The sequence below is a fragment of the Neoarius graeffei genome, chromosome 8 (assembly GCF_027579695.1).
Source record: "Neoarius graeffei isolate fNeoGra1 chromosome 8, fNeoGra1.pri, whole genome shotgun sequence".
Taxonomy (NCBI): domain Eukaryota; kingdom Metazoa; phylum Chordata; class Actinopteri; order Siluriformes; family Ariidae; genus Neoarius; species Neoarius graeffei.
The window spans coordinates 69,413,435-69,437,360 of NC_083576.1; the positions used below are offsets into that span (position 1 = coordinate 69,413,435).

General features: G+C 42.9%; 2 protein-coding genes across 4 annotated transcripts in view; one reads left to right on the forward strand and one right to left on the reverse strand.

Moving 5' to 3' along the window:
• The window catches only part of abhd2b (abhydrolase domain containing 2, acylglycerol lipase b), a 29,538-nt gene extending 12,279 nt beyond the window's left edge, over nucleotides 1-17,259 (reverse strand). For all 3 annotated transcript variants that reach the window (XR_009655244.1, XM_060928106.1, XM_060928107.1), the window contains exons 1-2: nucleotides 17,141-17,259; nucleotides 178-405 (exon numbers count right to left, since the gene is read on the reverse strand). Coding sequence is in view for 2 of the 3 variants with exons in the window: in XM_060928106.1 (XP_060784089.1) it covers nucleotides 178-389 (212 nt within the window). In the remaining variant the exon portion in view is untranslated. The remainder of the gene's footprint in view (nucleotides 1-177; nucleotides 406-17,140) is intronic.
• mfge8b (milk fat globule EGF and factor V/VIII domain containing b) overlaps nucleotides 10,220-23,926 on the forward strand; it is a 45,635-nt gene continuing 31,928 nt past the window's right edge. The window contains exon 1 of the mRNA XM_060928105.1: nucleotides 10,220-10,366. Within this exon, the coding sequence (XP_060784088.1) occupies nucleotides 10,285-10,366 (82 nt within the window). The 5' untranslated portion in view covers nucleotides 10,220-10,284. The remainder of the gene's footprint in view (nucleotides 10,367-23,926) is intronic.

Below are 23,926 nucleotides of genomic sequence, written 5' to 3' on the forward strand. Positions count from 1 at the left end.
GCTAAAAGGTTGGCTAAAGACCGTGGAATTGATTTCATCTGATATCCTTTCCTTGCCCTAACTTCCTTTAAGGAAACTAGAGCAACTTAGTGGTTAAGTTTCTCCAGAATATCAACTAAACAACAAAGGATCGACTATGTATTGGATAAATATAAAAAAATGCATGCAAAGACTCACTCTTTGGTTAGAATGGAGCAGGATTTGAGCAGGTAGTGATTAAGAGGTGTATTCCGACAGGTGATTTTAGGGGCTGCTGAGGGACTTGTTAGGTTGAGGCAGCGCACTATGATGTACAGCACAGTAGCTACTGCAGCCAGCTTCATGCCATCAAAGACAGCTGGCATCTCTGGTCTGAGGGTCTGGGCATGTTGTTCCATATGGGTATTCATGATGAAACCAATAACCCTGTCAAACATATTAAAATTTTTTTCTTTGTTAGAGCTGACATTTGCCACTAAAGAACTTTTAAAAGTTTTGAAATTTACCTGATAGTTGCAAATATATTGCAGCTCCTCGGCTATACTTCTTAAGTGGTAATGCAAACCCCATTTCCAGAAAAGTTGGGATATTTTCCAAAATACCATGAAAACAAAAATCTGTGATTTGATAATTCACATGAACCTATGTTTCACTGACAAAATTACAAAGAAAAGATTTCCAATAGTTTTACTGACCAACTAATTGTATTTTGTAAATATAAATGAAGTTAGAAATTGATGCCTGCAACACAGAAAAAGTTGGGACAGAGACATTATTGCCATTGTATTACATCACCTTTCCTTGGGAACTGAACTGAGGATACTAATTGTTGCAGTTTTGCAGTTGGAATTTTTGTCCATTCTTGCCTTGATGGCAACATATGTCTCTCTAAAATCCCAATATACGTCTCCGCATCAATGGTACCTTCGCACACATGCAACTCACCCATGCCATGGGCACTGGTGCACCCCATATCATCACCAGAGATGCCCACAAGCACTGGTGACCAGCAGTTTTCTCCACCTACACAGATGGTCTGCGCCAGCTACTCAATCCCAGAAAAAAAAAAATGTAAAATTGCCTTTTGATGTTCAAGCAATTTATATCATCTCTGCTGCCCATAATTTGCTGCAAACCCAATTATTTCACCACGAAATTGTCTTCAATTCGGGTCATGACCGGAAGTGGCGCTATATTTGTTGATTGGTTCTTGCACTCTGATTGGCTGAGCTGGACCACATGACCAGAGCATAGTGTATGTAGTTATGTTACACCATGTAGTTATGTTACCATGCCAGGCAGCATACTACAGAGGGTAACTGAGAAAGCCAAGCACTAATACATCTGGAGGGAAATTTCATATAATTTCATACATTTCTGGATGCAGCAGTGGACAGTGTTAAGTGACAACGGTTTTCCAATGTACTCCCGAGCCCACGTGGCTATATTTATTACATTAGCATGATGGTTTCTCAGGCAGTGCCGCCTGAGGGCTCGAAGGTCACGCACATTCAACAGTGGTTTCCAACCTTGCCCTTTACACACTGAGATGTCTCTGAATCTTTTCACAATATTATGTACTGTAGATTTTGAAAGATTTAAATTCTCTGCAGTCTTGCATTGAGAAATGTTCTTTTTGAATTGGCGAACAATTCTCTCATGAATTTTGGCACAAAAGGTTGAGCCACGATCCATCCTTATTTGCAAAGACTGAGCCTTTGGTGCATGCTCCTTTTTTACCTTCACCTGTTACCAATTAACCTATTTATTGTGGAATCTTCCAAAATTATCTTACTTCAATATCCTAAACATTTCAGTCTCCCAACATTTTTTTTGTGTGTGTTACAGGCAACAAATTCTAACTTTGTTTAGATTTATAAAATACAATTAAATTGGTCACTGTGGGTGGTAAAAGAGAGCAACTGGACTTGCTTGAAGATTCCTGAAGACGTTTCACACAGCTGTTTTCAGTGTCTCACAAGAGGACAGAGAGAATCAGCATTCCATTGATCACCTTAACAGGCAATCCATTAATCACCCTAACGACTCTTGAGGCCGTTCACATCCAGCCCCCAGTGACCCACACCAACAGGATGACTCAACGACACCTTAGATGAGCTTTTCATCCATGAGAGGATAAATACCTGATACTCCCTACTAGTCAGACAGAACTGAAGAAGCCTTTCGGATGAGAGGTGAAATGTCTTCAAGAATCTTCAAGCAAGTCCAGTTGCTCTCTTTTACCACTCACAGTTACTATGACCTGGATGACTGAGAATCTTCACAGACAAATTAAATTGGTCAGTAAAACTATCGAAAATCTTTTCTTTGTACTTGAGTCAGTTAAATCAAGGTTCACATGAATTAACAAAATCACAGATTTTTGTTTTTATTGCATTTTGGAAAATATCCCAACATTTCTGGAAATGGGGTTTGTATTTAGTTCTGAAAAAGAATTGTGCTGACGATGTAATACCATATCCTGTAATACTTGCAAAGAAATATCAGTTGCTTGCTTGAGTTAAGAAGAAGAAGCCTTTATTTATCACATGTACACTCAAGCACAGTGAAATTCGTCCTCTGCATTTAACGCATCTGAAGCACTGAACACACACAACGTGAGCAATGAGCACACACACACAGAGCAGTGGGCAGCTATGCTACAGTGCCCAAGGAGCAGTTGGGGGTTAGGTGCCTTGCTCAAGGGCATTTCAGCCGAACCTCAGGCCATGGCTGTCCTATGTTAACCTAACCGCATGCCTTTGAACTATGCGGGAAACCGGAGCACCCAGAGGAAACCCATGCAGACATGGGGAGAACATGCAAACTCCACACAGAAAAGCCCCCATCGGCCGCTGGGCTCGAACCCAGAACCTTCTTGCTGTGACTACACCACTGTGCTGCCAAATCTCTCTTTTAATCCCTCATTGTCATCCTGAGGCTATATAAAGCTGATTTGTCTGCAACTAAATTTATTGAACCCTTTTTGATCCATCAAAGTGTCCTTAGAGACACTCATGGTAAAACTGCTAGATCTGACAAGTGCTATTAAAGAATGCTCATTTAGGCTTTTTCACGCTTTAAAAAAAAAGTTTAGAAATATACCTGATTCTTGCAGGTCCTCTGATTTTAGATCAATTTCTTAAATAAGCTCATTAAATCTGTCTTGAGTCCTCACTCTCATCCTGGAACGAGGCTATACAACTGCAACCATTTTATTTATCCCATTTTTAGTGAGTCAGGTTTGCTCTTCATGGGTCACCATGCTCTGCTGGTTAAGTCTGAGATATGCAGAAATGCAAACATAAATGGATGGTTTGTATAACTGATACTAAAAATGATTTAATCTCTAGTAGTTACACAGTTCAGACAGTCCCCCAGTGATGACACAGCTCTGAGTCGAGAAGTCTAGACAATTTGAGTACCAGACAGACATTCAAAATACTCTAACAGGGATTAAAGTAAATTAAAGAAGCAGTACGCACCGATTAGTGATCTCAGAGCTTCGTGTTGAGCCAGTACAGTCCTTGTCAAACTTTATTTTAATCACAGGACGCCTGCCTTGTCTTCAGTAACGCAGAGCATTAGGAAACTTCATCCTAACACACTGCTCGACTGCAGAGAGGCGTCCTCCGGTTGCTTAGCAACTGCCTGGCGTCTCTGATTGGAGCAGAGCGACTATAACGTTTTAAACAATGATTGGCTGGAGCCACAATGGCGGCCTGCTTCCCAGGTAAGTCCTGCAGGTTACAGGTGGTATAAATGATGACTTCCAGACAGGGCATTATACACTCATTGGCCAGTTTATTCGGTGAAGATCCATCCATCCATCCATCCAACTTAAACCCACCATACAGATGCACTTGGCGTGTTTACAGTTACTGACTGCAGCCTATTTGTTGCTATGCACAATATCTCCGACCTCCAACAATAAAAAGGGACGACTATGGCATGCATTAAATGATAGTGACCACAAGGGGGAGCCAAAGAGCTGAAATTGCTCCACGGCTATTTTGAACCTTCGCCATATGATGTAGGTTCACTTACCACTTCCTGATACAAGTTAAAAGGTCATCTGTAACTCCTCTCATTTGAAGTGTAAAATCAGCCCAACTCTTCACAATTTCCGGGGTTTTCTTTGCCAGAAAATCCTGGCTTATGAAAGGCTTATCAGTGCAATCCTTGATAACACAAGATCCAGCCCCAGGATGGATTTTCTTTTAGCCAGCATCCATTATATTATTAGACATGAAGAGGCTCCATTGGAGGACAATCACACTCACTTTATATTCAACCAAATCAAATGAGATTGCTAAATTGAATGAGGACGAGCATTTAAAAGACTCTCAGTCAGAGAGCCTGGAGTTACATTAATGACCTGCATTTTCTTTTGTTACAGACTTAATTTCATTATGCACTAAATTGTAGTGCAGCCGTGCATGCACATTATGTCTCTCCTTGCCTTGAATTGTTGTTGTGCGCAGAGTTAATGTGATTGTACTGCTTTAGTGTGCTATACATAGCTATTGCAGCCGTTGCACATGACTGCATCACAAGGATGCTGACACACAAATATTAAAGATTAGTAACTTTTTTAATTGAACAATTAACATGTGTACATATTCATCCATCCATTATTTGTAGCTGTAGCTGCTTATCCTGTTCTACAAGGTCGCAGACAACCTGGAGCCTATCCCAGCTGACTACGGGCGAGAGGCGGGGTACAGCCTGGACTAATCGCCAGGTTATTGCAGGGTTGACACATACTGTAGAGACACACAACCATTCACATTCACACCTACGGTCAATTTAGAGCCACCAATTAGCCTAACCTGCATGTCTTTGGACTGGGGGGAAACCGGAGCACCCAGAGGAAACCCACGCAGACACGGGGAGAACATGCAAACTCCACACAGAAAGGCCCTCGTCGGCCGCTGGGCTCGAACCCAGGACCTTCTTGCTGTGAGGCGACAGTGCTAGTGTACATATTCATCACACTTATACAGGACTTTGGTCACCCAGCACTCATTATATCCAAACCTTTAGAAATAAGTTTGCTGTAGTTTAATTGTAAAAGATCTGTTTTGCACCTACACTCTCAGAAAATAAAGTATATTATTGTACCTTTAGGGGTGCAATAGTTTGTCACTGGGGCAGTACCCTCTAAAGTATTTATTTGTACCCTTTATATACTGCTTGGGAACATATATGTCCCTTTTTGGCCCTAAAAGGTATACATAGTTACCTTGAGATCCAGTAATGAACCCTCGTGGATACATTAGCATAGATTCTACCATGAGGTACAGAAATGGATTCCTACAGTACCCCTGTTTCTGACAGTGTTTAGGAAAATAGTCCAACTCTCAAACTGTGTTTGATATAGGAACATGATTTGCACACAAATAATTTGTACTGCTGTTATTATGGTCCTCTGGTTCTTGCACAAGCCACTTTCTCTGTACAATATTGAAAATCCATTTGTCATGTGCATATGAGCGTGTGAATGTTTATGTTGGGGTTGGCACAGTGGTGTAGTGGTTAGTACTGTCACCTCACAGCAATAAGGTCCTGGATTTGAGCTCAGCGGCCAACAAGGGCCTTTCTGTGTGGAGTTTGCATGTTCTCCCCGTGTCCGCGTGGGTTTCCTCCGGGTGCTCTGTTTTCCCCCACAGTCCAAAGACATGCAGGTTAGGTTAACTGGTGACTCTAAATTGACCGTAGGTGTGAATGTGAGTGTGAATGGTTGTCTGTGTCTCAGCCCTGTGATGACCTGGCGACTTGTCCAGGGTGTACCCCGCCTTTCGCCCGTAGTCAGCTGGGATAGGCTCCAGCTTGCCTGCAACCCTGTAGAAGGATAAAGCGGCTAGAGATAATGAGATGAGATGAGTCCAAAGACATGCAGGTTAGGTTAACTGGTGACTCTAAATTGACCGTAGGTGTGAATGTGAGTGTGAATGGTTGTTTGTGTCTATATGTCAGCCCTGCGATGACCTGGCGACTTGTCCAGGGTGCACCCTGCCTCTCGCCCATAGTCCGCTGGGATAGGCTCCAGCTTGCCCGCGACTACAATAAGCGGCTACAGATGATGGATGGAATGTTTATGTTGACTATGTTTGATGTTGTGTTTGTTTGTTTTATCTGTAACCGCTTATCCCGTGCGGGATCGCGTGAGGCAAGCTGGAGCCTATCCCAGCTGACCATGGGCGAGAGGCAGGGCACACCCTGGACAAGTTGCCAGCTCATCGCATTGCTAACACACACATAGAGACACAAACAACCATTCACACTCACAGTCAATTTAGAGCCACCAATTAACTTAACCTGCATATCTTTGGACTGTGGGAGGAAACCCATGCAGACACATAGAGAACATGTAAACTCTGATGTTGTGTGATGGAGCCAAACACCAAGAAAAATCTTTATCTATCTGGCAGTGATGTGGCCGCTCTGACAGCTTCAGCCATCAAAGTCTCTAGGGAAGAATTACAGTAGTGGTTTCCTGTTGCATTCTACTGGATTATTATAGAGGTTTTCTCCTCTCAACCATTCTCACACACACACATACACACCTATAGACAATTTAGAGTAGCCAGTTAACCTAACCTGCATGTCTTTGGACTGTGGGGGAAACCAGAGCACCCAGAGGAAACCCACGCACACACAGGGAGAACATACAAACTCCACACAGAAAGGCCCTCGTCGGCCACTGGGCTTGAACCCAGGACCTTCTTGCTGTGAGGCGACAGTGCTAATCACTGCACCACCATGGCATCCCAAGAAAAATAGCACATTTTAATGTGAATGGTGAATATTCTTGATTAGGTATGGATTTTATTATTATTATGGACAATTTACAGTAGGGCAGCACGGTGGTGTAGTGGTTAGCGCTGTCGCCTCACAGCAAGAAGGTCCTGGGTTCGAGCCCCGGGGCCGGCGAGGGCCTTTCTGTGCGGAGTTTGCATGTTCTCCCCGTGTCCGCGTGGGTTTCCTCCGGGTGCTCCGGTTTCCCCCACAGTCCAAAGACATGCAGGTTAGGTTAACTGGTGACTCTAAATAGACCGTAGGTGTGAATGTGAGTGTGAATGGTTGTCTGTGTCTATGTGTCAGCCCTGTGATGACCTGGCGACTTGTCCAGGGTGTACCCTGCCTTTCGCCCATAGTCAGCTGGGATAGGCTCCAGCTTGCCTGCGACCCTGTAGAAGGATAAAGCGGCTAGAGATAATGAGATGAGATGAATTTACAGTAGAGTAGCCAGTTAACCTAACCGTATGCCTTTGGACTGTGGGGGAAACCAGAGCACCTGGAGGAAACCCACGCAGTACATATAAACTCCACGCAGAAAGGCCCTCACTGGTCACTGGACTTGAACCCAGAACCTTCTTGCACTGCACCACCATGTCGTCCCAAGAAAAATAACACATTTTAATGTGTATGGTAACTATAGTGACTCTTGATTAGGTATGGATTTTATTATTATGGACAATTTAGAGTAGCCAGTTAACCTAACAGTATGTCTTTGGACTGTGGGGAAACCAGAGCACCCGGAGGAAACCCATGCAGTACATATAAAATCCACGCAGAAAGGCCCTCACTTGAACCCAGAACCTTCTTGCACTGCACCACCATGCCGTCCCAAGAAAAACAACACATTTTAATGTGTATGGTGAATATAGTGACTCTTGATTAGGTATGGATTTTATTATTATTATGGACAATTTAGAGTAGCCAGTTAACCTAACCTGCATGCCTTTGGACTGTGGGGGAAACCAGAGCACCTGGAGGAAACCCACGCAGAACATATAAACTCCACACAGAAAGGCCCTCGTTTGAACCCAGAACCTTTTTGCATTGTACCACCATGCCGTCCCAAGAAAAATAACACATTTTAATGTGTATGGTGACTCTTGATTAGGTATGGATTTTATCATTATGGACAATTTAGAGTAGCCAGTCAACCTAACAGTATGTCTTTGGGGGAAACCAGAGCACCCGGAGGAAACCCACGCAGAACATATAAACTCCACACAGAAAGGCCCTTGCCGGTCACTGGACTCAAACCCAGAACCTTCACGGTGGTCTAGTGGTTAGCACGGTTGCCTCACAGCAAGAAAGTTCCGGGTTCGAACCCAGCGGCCGGCGAGGGCCTTTCTGTGTGGAGTTTGCATGGTCTCCCCGTGTCTGCGTGGGTTTCCTCCACAATCCAAAGACATATAGTTAGGTTGATGTGGGGCGGCCTTGGGCTGAGGTGCCCTTGAGCAAAATACCTGACCTCTGACTGCGCTCTGGTGTGGCTGCCCACTGCTCTGAGTGTGTACATGTGTTCACTGCTTCAGATGGGTTAAATACAGAGGATGAATTTCACTGTGCTTGAAGTGTGCATGTGACGAATAAAAGTTTCTTCTTCTTCAGTGCTAATCACTGCACCACCATGCCGTCTCAAGAAAAATAGCACATTTTAATGTGAATGGCGAATATTTATTATTATTATTACATATTTCACTGGCGGCACGGTGGTGTAGTGGTTAGCGCTGTTGCCTCACAGCAAGAAGGTTCTGGGTTCGAGCCCCATGGCCAGCGAGGGCCTTTCTGTGCGGGGTTTGCATGTTCTCCCCGTGTCCGCGTGGGTTTCCTCCGGGTGCTCCAGTTTCCCCCACAGTCCAAAGACATGCAGGTTAGGCTAACTGGTGACTCTAAATTGACCGTAGGTGTGGATGTGAGTGTGAATGGTTGTCATACCTGTCAACCCTCCCGTTTTTCCCGGGAAATCCCTTATTTTGACTTATTTCCCGCTGTCTTCCCGTTTTTTTATTTTCCCGAAAATATCCCGTATTTTCACATTATATAAAAGTCCCTTATTTTCACAATATAAAAAAGTCAGTAGCTCCAGAATTCATGACGCGCCTCTGACAGGAGTTTACAGCAGGAAGTCGGGCCATGAATTCACGTCCCCACCCTCTCAGGCATCAGTAATTACATAACTATGTCCGGAGGCGAGGCTGAACAAGTGATTAGGTCCAGTGTTGCCAGACTGGGCAGTTTCCCGCCCAAGTTAGGCGGTTTCAAGTGCATTTTGGCGGGTTTTGAACATATTTTGGGCTGGAAAACGTCAGCAGTATCTGGCAACACTGATTAGGTCTGAGGTGAAGATGGCGATGCTAATAGCTAAGAAAAACATTAGCCTCTCTTTCTTTGATGATTTCAACAAGTGCGTGGCTGGAATGTTCCCAGACTCTTCCATCGCAAAGAAATTTTCCATGGGGAAAACGAAAGCCTCCCAAATAATCAAAGGTAAGCTACACATGTTTACATTATGTATGTCCTGGCTAAGACCTCATAAATAGCCTAGTGTAAACTAATTGGTGTATTAACTGTTTTATCCACTCATTGTCTATTTTATTTTCTATCTGAAACTTACACATTTTAAATCACTCTTGGTTTAATATCTTATATTACTCTTTATCTATCTATCTATCTATCTATCTATCTATCTATAGTGTTCCGAGGCCATGCCTATGGTGAAACCATAATAAATTGCAATGGAATTGAATTTATTGACTGGTTATATAATGACCTTTCTTATTTTAACATAAGATACGTATTTTAGCCCTTAATTTGGGAAATAACTGGTACCACTGAAAGCAAATAAAAATAAATGTATAGTTTATTCACAAATGCACTCTATAAACCATAAGCATATTGAGTTTGGGTCTTGGCTATCACCAACATGCACCAGAGTACAGGAAATCACAAATACTAGATAGAAAATTGCCCCCCATTCAACTACACACCCACTTTTGGTGAAGGGTATGACTTTCCGAAATTTTCCCTTATTTTGAGTTAAAAATCTGGGAAATATCCCTTTTTTTCAAACCTCAAAGTTGACAGGTATGATGGTTGTCTGTGTCTATGTGTCAGCCCTGTGATGACCTGGCGACTTGTCCAGGGTGTACCCCGCCTTTCGCCCGTAGTCAGCTGGGATAGGCTCCAGCTTGCCTGCGACCCTGTAGAACAGAATAAAGCGGCTAGAGATAATGAGATGAGATGAGACATATTTCACTTGTTTTATTTACACTCCATGCATTGTGCTGCTGTTGCACCGCAGAGCTATTTTTCGACTGGTCACGCCCACGTGGGCGTGGTTACAATTTTAGAGCAGGGCGTGATTGGCTAAAAGGACAAGCACACGTGCGGAGCGCAAACAACACGGCCTGCCCCCTCGCGCTTTTTAATCTGGAGCGCAGGCGTGAAGATACCGAGCTTCACATCGACACCAGAGATAGTTAGAGAGGGACAACAAACAGCACCATGAGAACTTACCCGACCTTCTCACTTCCTTTAGCACTTTTCACCACTTGCTTTCTTTGTGTTTCTTTCTCTGCAGTGAGAGGTGAGTGCTTTTTATTCTGTGTGTGTGTGGAATTATGAGAGAGGTGTAGTGGAAGTGGAGTGTGTAAAGAGGCGAGGGAAACCCAGCAGCATGGTGTGAGTGATCAGTGGGCATGTTGGGAAAAATGCGCATTCTGTCAAACCATTAATTAAAGTGTGTTTGGGATGGGATCAGCACGTGGAAGCATGGATTTATCAACATTGGCTTGGGCCAACATGGAGCTTCTTCACTGCACACATTGCCAGAAATATTTTGAAAGGGACAGACACTGGACTGAAGCATTAATAACTTAAAACAAGGATCTGTTCAGCTTAAGAATAGTATAATCTGCTTTCTGTTAAATAATTAATATTCTTTTTTTTAATTATAATTTTTACTTTCTCTGCATGTTTTAAATTTACTTTAATTTTAACTCTTCTATTTTATTCTTTATTCTATTCTGCTGGTTTCTTTTTTTTTCTCCTCCTCCTATTTCTACTTTATTTTATTTCTACTATTGTTTAATTCTTATTATTTTCTTTTAATTCTTTTAATTAATTGTTTTAGAATAAAAAAAAAAATTATTTTATGTAATTTTATTTCTCCATTGTATACTGTTTTTGTTTTTACTTCTGTAAAGCACATTGAACTGCCATTGTGTATGAAATGTGCTATATAAATAAACTTGCCTTGCCTATAAAGCTTGGACCAAGCAGTCTGGTCCCTGGACAATGGTCTGCCTTTGAAGAAGAAGAAATAAAGGTTTCTTCTTCTTTTAAGGATTACAGAACTACAATGTCTCTTAGAAATGTCAAGTTTAGTGTCTAAACTCATCTCATCTCATCTCATTATCTCTAGCCGCTTTATCCTTCTACAGGGTCGCAGGCAAGCTGGAGCCTATCCCAGCTGACTACGGGCGAGAGGCGGGGTACACCCTGGACAAGTCGCCAGGTCATCACAGGGCTGACACATAGACACAGACAACCATTCACACTCACATTCACACCTACGGTCAATTTAGAGTCACCAGTTAACCTAACCTGCATGTCTTTGGACTGTGGGGGAAACCGGAGCACCCGGAGGAAACCCACGCGGACACGGGGAGAACATGCAAACTCCGCACAGAAAGGCCCTCGCCGGCCCCGGGGCTCGAACCCAGGACCTTCTTGCTGTGAGGCGACAGCGCTAACCACTACACCACCGTGCCGCCTAGTGTCTAAACTTAGAGTAAAAATTGGGCTTTTACTTTAGGAATAGGTCTTGCGTCTCTCTTGGAGCCAGGAAACGCTTCATGTCAGCAACCTTTCTTCCACTGCTTGATGGTGATGTACTGTACATGCATGCACCAGTTACATGTTTACGTTCTCTGGATACTGTATCATTGTGCTCTGAGGTTTGTCACTGGATGCAAGAATCTGACCCATCATTGCACTTTGTACAAAAAAGCTGAATGGTCATCCCTGTCTGTTAGAAGATTCACTCATTGGTTGACTTTTATTTATAAGGCTCTACTTGGTATGGTCCCATCCTGTCTTGGAAATTACTTTGTTAGGAATCATGGACATTATAGCCTACGATCCACTGGCTTTTTTTTATTCTGACTGTCCGTCGTGTCTTCACAGAACTGGGGAAAAGGCATTTCGCTTTGCTGCTCCCTCTGCATGGAACTTTCTGCAAGGTGAATTAAAATTGTCGGATTTGAGTCCTCTTGATAGCTTTGTTAGAATTCTTAAAACCTAAGGAACTCGAAAGCATTGGGCTTTGTCATTGTTTTTAATTCAGATGTTAAAATGTGGGGCGGCACGGTGGTGTAGTGGCTGGTGCTGTCAGGTCCGGGTTCGAGCCCCGTGGCTGGCGAGGGCCTTTCTGTGTGGAGTTTGCATGTTGTCCACGTGGGTTTCCTCCAGGTGCTCCGGTTTCCCCCAAAGACATGCAGGTTAGGTTAACTGGTGACTCTAAATTGACCGTAGGTATGAATGGCTGTCTGTGTCAGCCTTGTGATGACCTGGTGACTTGTCCAGGGTGTACCCTGCCTCTCGCTCGTAGTTAGCTGAGAGGCTCCAGCTTGCCTGCGACCCTGTAGAACAGGATAAAGCGGCTAGAGATGATGAGATGAGTATGATTGCTATTTGTATTATTGTTTGTACTATAAAATCTGCTGCCTCTTGGCCAGGTTGCTTTTGAAAAAGATATTTTATATCTCAATAAGCTTTACCTGGTTAAATAAAAAAAGTATCCTCTATTCTGTGAGCTCATAACATTTCAGGACTACTTAAAATGTCCATATAGATGCAAAGCCCTAGGTCAGACTTTGCATCATGTCCCTGATCCAGGGCTTTGCATCTATATGGATGTTTTTTAAACTCAGGAATCCACAGTCCTGATTTCCATTGAAATAGAAATTATCTTGAGGCATGGAGGACCATTACATGCTCTTTGGGCTGATGTGTAGGAGATGTTTGTGTAGGTTCTTTTTTCCAAACTTATTTAGGTCCAGTTTTGGGCTGCCAAGATTCAGGAAGTGATTCATTTTTGTAACTTTTAGAAGATTCAAATGACTGAACAGGACTTAAAGAAGGTGCAGAGTATGTGTCTTCGTTTTAAATGAATGTTTTCTCACTTCCTGTTCAGTGTTTTTTACATGATCTAGCTTTTCCATTTTCTTCAGTGTTGACTGAGGTCATCCGTTTGGAATCAGTTTGTGTTGTGTGGAATGAAGTGCCGTTATGCCTGAGGCCATGTCTTGGCTTAAATTTGTAGGTGTGGTTCAGAGACTAAAACACTGAGTCATTTCCAGTGGCGGTGGCCATCAAAACGTGTAGTGGAGCTCAAAGGCTCGACATTTCCTACCACTAATGACCAGTGCGGCAGAGCTTGCGTGTCCTTCCTACTAGCGTGGGCTGACTTTGCTTTGCAGATTTGGAGTTTTTGGCAAGTGCTGGCTCTTACAGCTGCATGTAGGTCTTGACTTAAAAATGTCTTCACAATAGCTGCCTTGGAGTTTTCTTTAGCACTGTGTTGCATTTATGGGATTTAGTGGGCACCCTTGTCCAGAGCAACTTGCATTTATCTCATGTATACATCTGGGCACTTGGGGGGTGGTCAAGGGCCTTGCTCAAGGACCCAGTAGTAGCAGCTTGGCTTTGCTAGAATTTGAACTTGCAACCTTCCAAATTGATGTCCAGTGTCTTAAGCACTGAGCTACCAGTGCCCACTCTTTTCACTTATGGTGAAAAGTCCTGTGCTGTGTGCCATGGCAGGCTGTGGATTTTTTTTTTTTCCCTGTCTCTTTTGTGCACATAGTTGAGGGAGGTGAAACGAACACAAACCTCTCCACTTAGTCAAGAGAGTGAAGTCTAAATATAGACCTAGTGACCATACAGCCTTTCACGCCTCTCTTTCGCAACCATTTCAAAACTGTTGTATGGCCTTTGCCATCTGGCAGAGGGGTCTTGTCCTTAGGGGATGACCTCATTTGTTCTGATGACTTCACTTCTAACGCCAAGCCCAATCAGACCATTTTTCTTCCTGATTAATTTTCTATAGTGCCTAATCAATGTTCCAGATTTAGCTTCAGCAACATGGCATTTCTCTTTCGAGCCCCCTCTATCTCAGTCTCTTGTCCCACTTTCCAATCTGCTGTACTGAATTTTTAAAAATGATTATTCCCATGCTCCAGATGCCTCACAAACTTTGGTGTTTTTATTTTGATTCTCTACTAACATGTCTTGTTTATTTTTAGTCTAGACAAGGTGGTGTATGAACGTGAGGTTATGTAAACTCCTGTACATGTGCCACAATAAGAGGAGTTGGTATCCCTACCAAAAAGGTTTCAGGTGCTGTGGTTTGTCAGAGCAGATAAATGTGCTGTTCAGAAGTTCTTGCTGAAGATGAAGTTTTGTGGCCTTTATCTCTGTAGCTTCTGTGCTTTTTATTTATTTATTTATTTATTTTTTTAAACTTGTTTCTACATGAACACTTTATACTTTGAATGTGTCGTGGTGCTGAAACTTAAAATGCCCCGGTGCTTTTAAGTTGCTCTGTGAGGTAAAGGGTGAGCTAGCTTGGGCAGTATGCTGTGACATTTCAGGATGTTGAGTGGTGTCAGAGGGGGACTGTCGGGGCCTTCAGAGAAGGCCCAAACATCAGTGTTTCAAATGTTATATTTAATTTTTTATAATTTCATTATAATTATTCTCTTCTAACTTAGCCTCATTTTCTATCAAACTTGCTTCAGAAATGAAAGGGTTACTGTCCTGAAAACATTAAAATCGAGTTATCCAATGAGTTATTTTTTGTCTCTAGGCTGAGAAGAGTTTAGAGTTGGCTCACTCGTTGGTTAGGACTTCATTGCTGGGTCAGAAGGCCATGGCAGTGTATGTTTATGTAGGAAGTGACAGCTGAATTAACCAATCAGATTTTGATTTATAGTGGTAGGGACCAAAAACTTATCGCCCTCAGCCTTCTTGAAGGCCAACACAAGCTTAACCGTGAATCCACACCATCAGTGCGGCAGTGAAGTTACCTTCCAGCCAGTGTAGCGTTCATCAGTAGTGCTGGTGAATGCTAATAAAGCGGTCAAGCCAGTGTTATCAAGAGCAAGTAGCACAGGCTAACAACCGAGAAACTAAGGCTACATCCACATGACAACGGCAACGAGATTTTATTTTAAAAAATATCGCGTCCGCATGGGCAACGAATCAGTAAAATATCAGGTACATATGGCAACGCAACGTTTGCTGAAAACGATGCAATACACATGCCACACCTCTATGTGCGCTGTAAGACGGTCCCATCGGAGACACCAGAACAATAGAAGTAGGACGCATGCGCATAAACTCCTTCTTCTACCCGGCGTGAAGCACTTAAAGGAACGAACAAACACGACAAGAAGAAGATGGCTGTGACTACGCGAGGAAATCGTGCCTTCTGTGTGTACAAATTAGTTTTATATAACTTAATTTTCTTATTGTGTGTGAACATTTTGAAAAGCATTTTTATATAATTTCATCTCATTATCTCTAGCCGCTTTATCCTTCTACAGGGTCGCAGGCAAGCTGGAGCCTATCCCAGCTGACTACGGGCGAAAGGCGGGGTACACCCTGGACAAGTCGCCAAGTCATCACAGGGCTGACACATAGACACAGACAACCATTCACACTCACATTCACACCTACGGTCTATTTAGAGTCACCAGTTAACCTAACCTGCATGTCTTTGGACTGTGGGGGGAAACCGGAGCTTTATATAATTTATATAACTTTTTTTTTTTTTTTTATATTGTGTGTGAACACTTTGAAAAGCAGTCTTATCCAATAAAAAAAAGAAACTCAAGAAATGGTTCAGTTACTTGTTTATTTAAAAGAAAAGCTGTATATAAAAGTGAATGCAATGCAGTGGTTCATACAAAACAGCGAGAGTGCTGCTTGTTCTAGTCATGTGGTTGTGACGTCATCGTAAACAAATCCGTTCTACTCATCCAGACGACTTCGCAACGGCGCCGTTGCCAGATTTTTCCACTCTGGAACCCGTTCTCGATTTGGGGCACCCAAAACGCCGTTGCCGTGTGGACGCCAGGCCGAAACGATAAACAATTTTATCAGATTCACCTGAATCCGTTGCCGTGTGGGCAGCCTCTAATGCCGCTTTTCCACTACAAACACGGCTGTGCCGTGCTGAGTCGGGCTGAGCGGGGCTGTTGGAGTTGCATTTCGACTACAACCGCGCTGAACCGTGCTGGCTGGAAGTGGGTGGACGTCACGTGATGTCGTTAAGCAGCACAAACAGTGACATCAGTGACCTTTTAAGCGGTAGTCTCACAACCCGAATAGTAAACAATAAACATGGAGGACATGGAGTCGTTAGTGTTGCTGGTCTTGGTGCTGTGGCTTGTCACCGACAACGCGAACAGATACTGGCAAGAGCATATAGATGAGGTGAGGTGCATAAGGCTTCAGAAATTCTCGTAATAAGTAATTCTTCTTCCGGGTTTGCGGTGTTTACAGATCCCAGCGTGCTCGCGGGGCGTGTGTGGGCATGTGAGGACACTCCTCCTCACCAATCAGTGCACAGGGGAGTGTCTGCTCACGCCCCCAGCCTCACTCGGCACGGTTTGGCTTGCTTCAGCCCCACTCCAAAACCGTGCGAGTTTTAGGGGCTAAGCAGGGCTGAAGCGAGCTGAGTCGTGCTGTTTTTTGGTAGTCGAAACGCGAGCCGTGTCGGGCTGAAGTGAGCTGAAAAAGGGTAGTGGAAAAGGGCCATAAGATTTCTGTCTCCAGACTCTTCTTCCATGCATGCTCGCCACAGCCCCCCCCCCCCCCCCCCCCCCACACACACACACACACACACAAGTATTCATTTCCCTGTGTAATTATTTAGTTACTTTTTAAAATCAACATCGTCAACTACACACAACGGAGCTACCTGGCACCCTGCCTCTAATCCCTTGCAACATCCTTTGCTTTTTTTGGTGTCTCGTTAATTTTTGGCTGAGCTGAAGTCCCAGCTCTGATAGTAACGGTTCACTACTGAGTGGTGTGTATGTGCATCTAAGCTACTGCACTGTTCAGCACATAGTTCTTTCAACATCAAAACTGATTAAGAATTCTGTTGAACACTTATAGTTACGGATGGAGGCATAAAGAGAACAAAACCTTCAAGCTAAATGTAGTTTCTTGAACTGTTTGTGCTACTGAAACTCCACTAAATCTGGTTCTTGCTCAACATGATGTCCAATGTGACGACAATTCTCAAACTAACTCAAGGGTTGAGGATAGAAACAAGGCCACCACTCACCACTTGACAATCTTAAGGGTCCTTGAAGGCTGAGCGGTTGTTTGGGCCAAACAAACCCCTCAATTATTCCAGTGTAACTTGTTTCTTCACTGTAGCATGCATCCTATTTCCTGTCTCTACTCTTGGCATGTTGGCAGCGTGTTCGGAAGGGTGTGCTCTTTCATTTTCAATGTGTGTATTGTTTATTCTGCGCTCCACAATCAGGTTTATATCTAATTTTTCTACTTGTTCCTAATACGACAGTGGAAGGTTTTCTGTCTGGCAAAGCCTGCATTGTGCATGACTGAAGACTACTTTGTAATTCTGATTCTGGTGAAAAGCTTTTGGACATTTTATTCGTTCTTTTAGGGGGAGTGCTGTTTCCTGCTTTATCAGGGTTTTGACGAGTCTGGAGCCTGTCTGAGGAACACTCCCTTCAAGGATGGGATGCAACACACACATTCTACAAGTGCCTTGTGTCCTTTTATTATATAACAGCATCAGAGCCTCTTATTGTTGGACTGCTGAGAAGAGACATTTTTGCCCACTGACTGGCACACGAATGTGCGTTAGTCGCTTGGGATATCTGAACACTACAGTGTAGAACAGCAAACTATGAATAAACCTCAGAAAAGACAAACCAAGGCAAAGACCTGTACAAATTCTGTCAGCTGTGTGAGGATTGTCTAGCAGATCTTGCTGGCAGGCAGTCTAAATATCTGGTAAAATACAAAAGAGGATATTTTTTACAAAGTAATAAAGTTGCTCTTTGTTTACTTGTATTTTTCCTGGCTTTTCCATCTGGAGTAACGATATTATGAGTCATATAGCGTGAGAGGGTTTCATAGCATAATTGTTCCTCAGCACAGTGAGAACATATTACTCATCTGGTCTATTTGTCCCTGATCTCCACTGAAGCCCCTTTTGTCCCGTTCTGTATCCAAGAAAGAAATGAACACACCTGTTGAATTCATACATGCGAGCTTGCCATTACTTGTATCCTGTAGCAAAAGTGTTTTACCATGTGGTATGCTTCAGGTGAAAAGAGAATTAACCAGGATTTTTTTTTCTTTTCTCCCTCTCTCTCGACTGACTGCAAGCTGATGGCATGCTGATTAAATGTTTCATCTAATCAAACAAATTTTACAGCTGATATGTTTGCTGTAATGCACTGCTGGTGCCTGTGGCTTTAAATGACAAGGGAAGCTTGTGTATGCAGTGAAGAAAATGAATGACTGACTGGGGAGGAAAAACGTATTAAAATTATATAAACACCTTGTAATTATTAGGCTACTTATATATAGTTATTTTTCCCAGACCTTGAATGTGTTTGATGTTTTCTGTGTTAACTGTAAAAGTATTAATTATTGATGAATGAATGCCATGTGGCGGCACGGTGGTGTAGTGGTTAGCGCTGTCGCCTCACAGCAAGAAGGTCCGGGTTCGAGCCCCGTGGCCGGCGAGGGCCTTTCTGTGTGGAGTTTGCATGTTCTCCCCGTGTCCGCGTGGGTTTCCTCCAGGTGCTCCAGTTTCCCCCACAGTCCAAAGACATGCAGGTTAGGTTAACTGGTGACTCTAAATTGACCGTAGGTGTGAGTGTGAATGGTTGTCTGTGTCTATGTGTCAGCCCTGTGATGACCTGGCGACTTGTCCAGGGTGTACCCCGCCTTTCACCCGTAGTCAGCTGGGATAGGCTCCAGCTTGCCTGCAACCCTGTAGAACAGGATAAAGCGGCTAGAGATAATGAGATGAATGCCTTGTGCTTCTTTGTTTAAGCAGTGGTGAAGGTATTAGAGCTGGGACTTGAGCTCAGCCAATACTTGGCCAGACACCAAAAAAGCAACAGGATGAAGGATTTTTGCAAGGGATTAGTGGCCGTTGTGTGTAGTTGACGATGTTGATTTTTAAAAGTAACTCAGTAAATTACATAGGGAAATTAATACTTAACTTGGAGTGAAGAATACTGTAGTGAGCATTCAAGATGTTTATTTGTCATATACACAATAAGACAGCGGTTTATTATTGGGTAATGAAATTCTTATTTTGCAGCTACCCGACCAAACTATGCTTACTAATATATAAAAAGAAATAAGTGCATATGCAATGCAAAATATAAAAGTAGAATGAAAATAAGTGGGGAAAATGTGTGGGAAAGAGTCTGGAGACAGAAATCTTAGTTTCTCGGTCATTAACCTGTACTACTTGCTCTTGATAGCACTGGCTTGACTGCTTTATTAGCATTCACTAACACTACTGATGAATGCTACACCGGCTGGAAGATGACTTCACTGCTGCACTGACGGCGCCGACTCATGGTTAAGCTTGTGTTGGCCTTCGAGAAGGCCGAGGGTGACTTACGTTTTTGGTCCCTCCCAATGGTTATTGGTTAATTCATTTGTCACTTCCTACATAAACATCATTGGCAGGACAGAAGGCCATGGCAGTGTAGGTTCTAACCAATGAGTGAGCAGCTCTAAACTCTCTTTTCAGCCTAGAGACAACAAACAAAAATATCTCCTTGAATAACTCGATTATGTTTTCAGGACAGTAACACTTTCATTTCTGAAGCAAATTTGATAGAAAATGAGGCCAAATTAGAAGAGAATAATTATAGTGAAATTATAAACGAAATTAAATAACACTTGGAAATGCTGCTGTTTGGGCTATAAATATAATTAGTAATGACTAAAATGAATTAAAGCAGGGGAAAAATAATTTTATCAAGCACAAAACTATCGATAAATCGTGACTTCTGGATCCCGGAAAAAGGCAGCCTTGCCTCAGGGCTAATCCAGCATGATGTCACTTGTGGAACCCTGGTTATCTGGGTCATTTTGGGTCATCTGACTTGGTGCTTTGTTTACTTGCTGAAATTGGATATTGTTGGAATCTTACAAAAATAATTATGGGAAAGCGCTGCATTGTTTGGATGTTCAAATCCATATACCAGGGGTTCCCAAACTTTTCCATGCCAAGGCCCCCCAAACAGCATTAGCTTCTGGCCGGGGACCCCCTTTGCAAACCCACAGACAGTGCTACAAAATATGTAAAGAAACATCAGCTTTTAGAATGTTTTACTTTTATTCAATAGTCAATAATTGTTACATTTGTTCAGTGTAAGAATATTATTAACTAACATGTTTTCAACACAAATATTTTCGCACTGAACAATAAACTGTAAAACCTCCTGTAGTACCTGATTCAACTCGTTATCCATCCTTTTTGCGACCAGTGCCTCGCGATGGAGCATGCAGTGTGTGGCCACTACATGCAGGGCCTTCTGCTTAATGAGAGCGGTCACTCCACTGATCTTCCCGGTCATTGCCGCGGCTCCGTCCGAACACACCCCCACACAACGGGTCCAGTCCAATCCGTTAGACTCGATGTAATCGTCCAAAACTTGAAAAATGTCTTTCCCAGTAGTTCTTCTTTCAAGTGCTTTACAAAATGGTATTTCCTCCACAGATCTTTCCTGTGAAATAAATCTGATGTACACAAGCAGTTGGGCCTCATTGGATAAATCTGTGCTCTCGTCCAGCTGAAGTGTGACGTATTCGCTGGCTCTCACCTGCTCCAACAGCTGAGCAGATACGTCTTGAGCCATGTCACCAATCCGTCGACTCACGGTGTTATCAGAGTGGGACAGCATTGTGTGTGTGGTGTGGTGTTTTTTGGCAGCATCCTCACCAAGCAATTCTCGGACAATGTCTTTGGTGGCTGGTAAAATCAAATCTTCTCCAATTGAGTGAGGTTTTTTAGCACGAGCAATGTGGTACGAGTCTAAAAATGATGCCTTCAGGGCCCGCTCGGGGACAGTAGCTTGCTGGGTGAATGCAGCAGATTGCCTGACCAAATGCTCTTCTTTGCATCTGAAGAAATCTACTGTTTTTTCGGCATCTGTCGGATGTTTTTGTACCAAGTGACGCTGAAGTTTCGAAGGTTTTAAGCACTCGTTTGACAGGGTCTCCAGACAGAGGACGCATTTCGGGCAATCATGGCCATTTTTCTGTATGGCTGTAAAGCCATACTTAATGTATGTTGCCTCATATTTTTGGATTTTAGTTGGCCAGGATTTCTTAGTTTTTTTTCGCAGCAGTGTCGTCCACAGCAGGGCTGTTGGTTTGTTCCTTCGGTTTCTTCAAAAACCTGTCCATTTTGCACTAGCAATACGCTAGCTTGAGGAGCAAAGCAGCTTGATAAATGGCGCAAACCGCAACGTCACAGGCAATTGGAGAGATGAGCATGGCAAACAACGTTTCGATATGTAGTATTATTAATAATATTTTATAATGATTAAAAAACTAATTACAATATATTTAATAATTTAAAAAAAAAATTTCCACTTTTTTTTTTTTTTTATCATCCCTCCAACTTTCTGAGGCCCCCCTAGCGCCCCCTGGCGGCCCCCACTTTGAAAACCACTGCCATATACAACCGGACATTTCAGTTTACGAATTTCCAAGAAATGACACTAATCTAAAGCGACAGTGGATGAAGTTTATGCAAATGAAGTGGGCAGATTTCGTGTCACCTACTAATAATAAATCTGATTCAAGTGTTCACCACCACCAGAACAACCGCATGGGAATTACTGGTGCAAAAAGAAACCCATTTATTTAATAAAGGACCTTTTGATCTGACATTTGGACAGTTTGTCGATTTCCTCTATCTGCACCAGACGCAGGATTATGAGCAACATTTACAGTAGTGCTTGAAAGTTTGTGAATCCTTTAGAATTTTCTATATTTCTGCATAAATATGACCTAAAACATCAGATTTTCACACAAGTCCTAAAAGTAGATAAAGAGAACCCAGTTAAACAAATGAGACAAAAATATTATACTTGGTCATTTATTTATTGAGGAAAATTAGCCAATATTGCATATCTGTGAGTGGCAAAAGTATGTGAACCTTTGCTTTCAGTATCTGGTGTGACCCTCTTGTGCAGCAATAACTGCAACTAAACGTTTGCGGTAACTGTTGACCAGTCCTGCACACCGGCTTGGAGGAATTTTAGCCCATTCCTCCGTACAGAACAGCTTCAACTCTGGGATGTTGGTGGGTTTCCTCACATGAACTGCTTGCTTCAGGTCCTTCCACAACATTTCCATTGGATTAAGGTCAGGACTTTGACTTGGCCATTCCAAAACATTAACTTTATTCTTCTTTAACCATTCTTTGGTAGAACGACTTGTGTGCTTAGTGTCGTTGTTTTGCTGCATGAACCACCTTCTCTTGAGATTCAGTTCATGGACAGATGTCCTGACATTTTCCTTTAGAATTCACTGGTATAATTCAGAATTCATTGTTCCATCAATGACGGCAAGCCGTCCTGGCCCAGATGCAGCAAAACAGGCCCAAACCATGATACTACCACCACCATGTTTCACAGATGGGATAAGGTTCTTATGCTGGAATGCAGTGTTTTCCTTTCTCCAAACGTAATGCTTCTCATTTAAACCAAAAAGTTCTATTTTGGTCTCATCTGTCCACAAAACACTTTTCCAATGGCCTTCTGGCTTGTCCATGTGATCTTTAACAAACTGCAGACGAGCAGCAATGTTCTTTTTGGAGAGCCGTGGCTTTCTCCTTGCAACCCTGCCATGCACATCATTGTTGTTCAGTGTTCTCCTGATGGTGGACTCATGAACATTAACATTAGCCAATGTGAGCGAGGCCTTCAGTTGCTTAGAAGTTACTCTGGGGTCCTTTGTGACCTTACCGACTATTACACGCCTTGCTCTTGGAGTGATCTTTGTTGGTGGACCACTCCTGGGGAGGGTAACAATGGTCTTGAATTTCCTCCATTTGTACGCAATCTGTCTGACTGTGGATTGGTGGAGTCCAAACTCTTTAGAGATGGTTTTGTAACCTTTTCCAGCCTGATGAGCAACAACGCTTTTTCTGAGGTCCTCAGAAATCTCCTTTGTTCGTGCCATGATACACTTCCACAAACATGTGTTGTGAAGATCAGACTTTGATAGATCCCTGTTCTTTAAATAAAACAGGGTGCCCACTCACACCTGATTGTCATCACATTGATTGATTGAAAACACCTGACTCTAATTTCACCTTCAAATTAACTGCTAATCCTAGAGGTTCACATACTTTTGCCACTCACAGATATGTAATATTGGATCACTTCCGTCAATAAATAAATGACCACGTATAATATTTTTGTCTCATTTGTTTAACTGGGTTCGCTTTATCTACTTTTAGGACTTGTGTGAAAATCTGATGTTTTAGGTCATATTTTTATGCAGAAATATAGAAAATTCTAAAGGGTTCACAAACTTTCAAGCACCACTGTACATGCTTGCGACATCCAATCTCATCATATCTGATGCACTTCAACAGGAAAAAAAAAATGCATGTGCGCAATCAATTATTAACTGAAACGTGTTAAATGCTCTCAGGTTGCAATATTGCAAGGCTCTGTTTTTATCTCCCCCCCCCCCCCCCCCCCCCCCCCACTGGCCGAAAGGCCTGAAGGGGGATTATGTCGTGGTAATGTTCGTCTGTCCCGGGAAGGGTGCTCACCTTCTGAAATCAACTCCTCTCTCAATTTTTAGAGGAATTTCATGAAGCTTGGCAGGATTCTTTGTTCTATGTCGGTAATACACATATTGTAATTTCGTTAAATTCGGTCACATTTTACCAGAGTTGTGGCACTTGATTAACAACCTTGTACTTTCATGAAGGTGTGCTTGCCTTCTGACATCAACTCCTCTCAATTTTTGGACGAATTTCTTGAAGCTTGGTAAAAGGCCTTGTTATATGACAGTAATACGCATATTGCGATTTAAT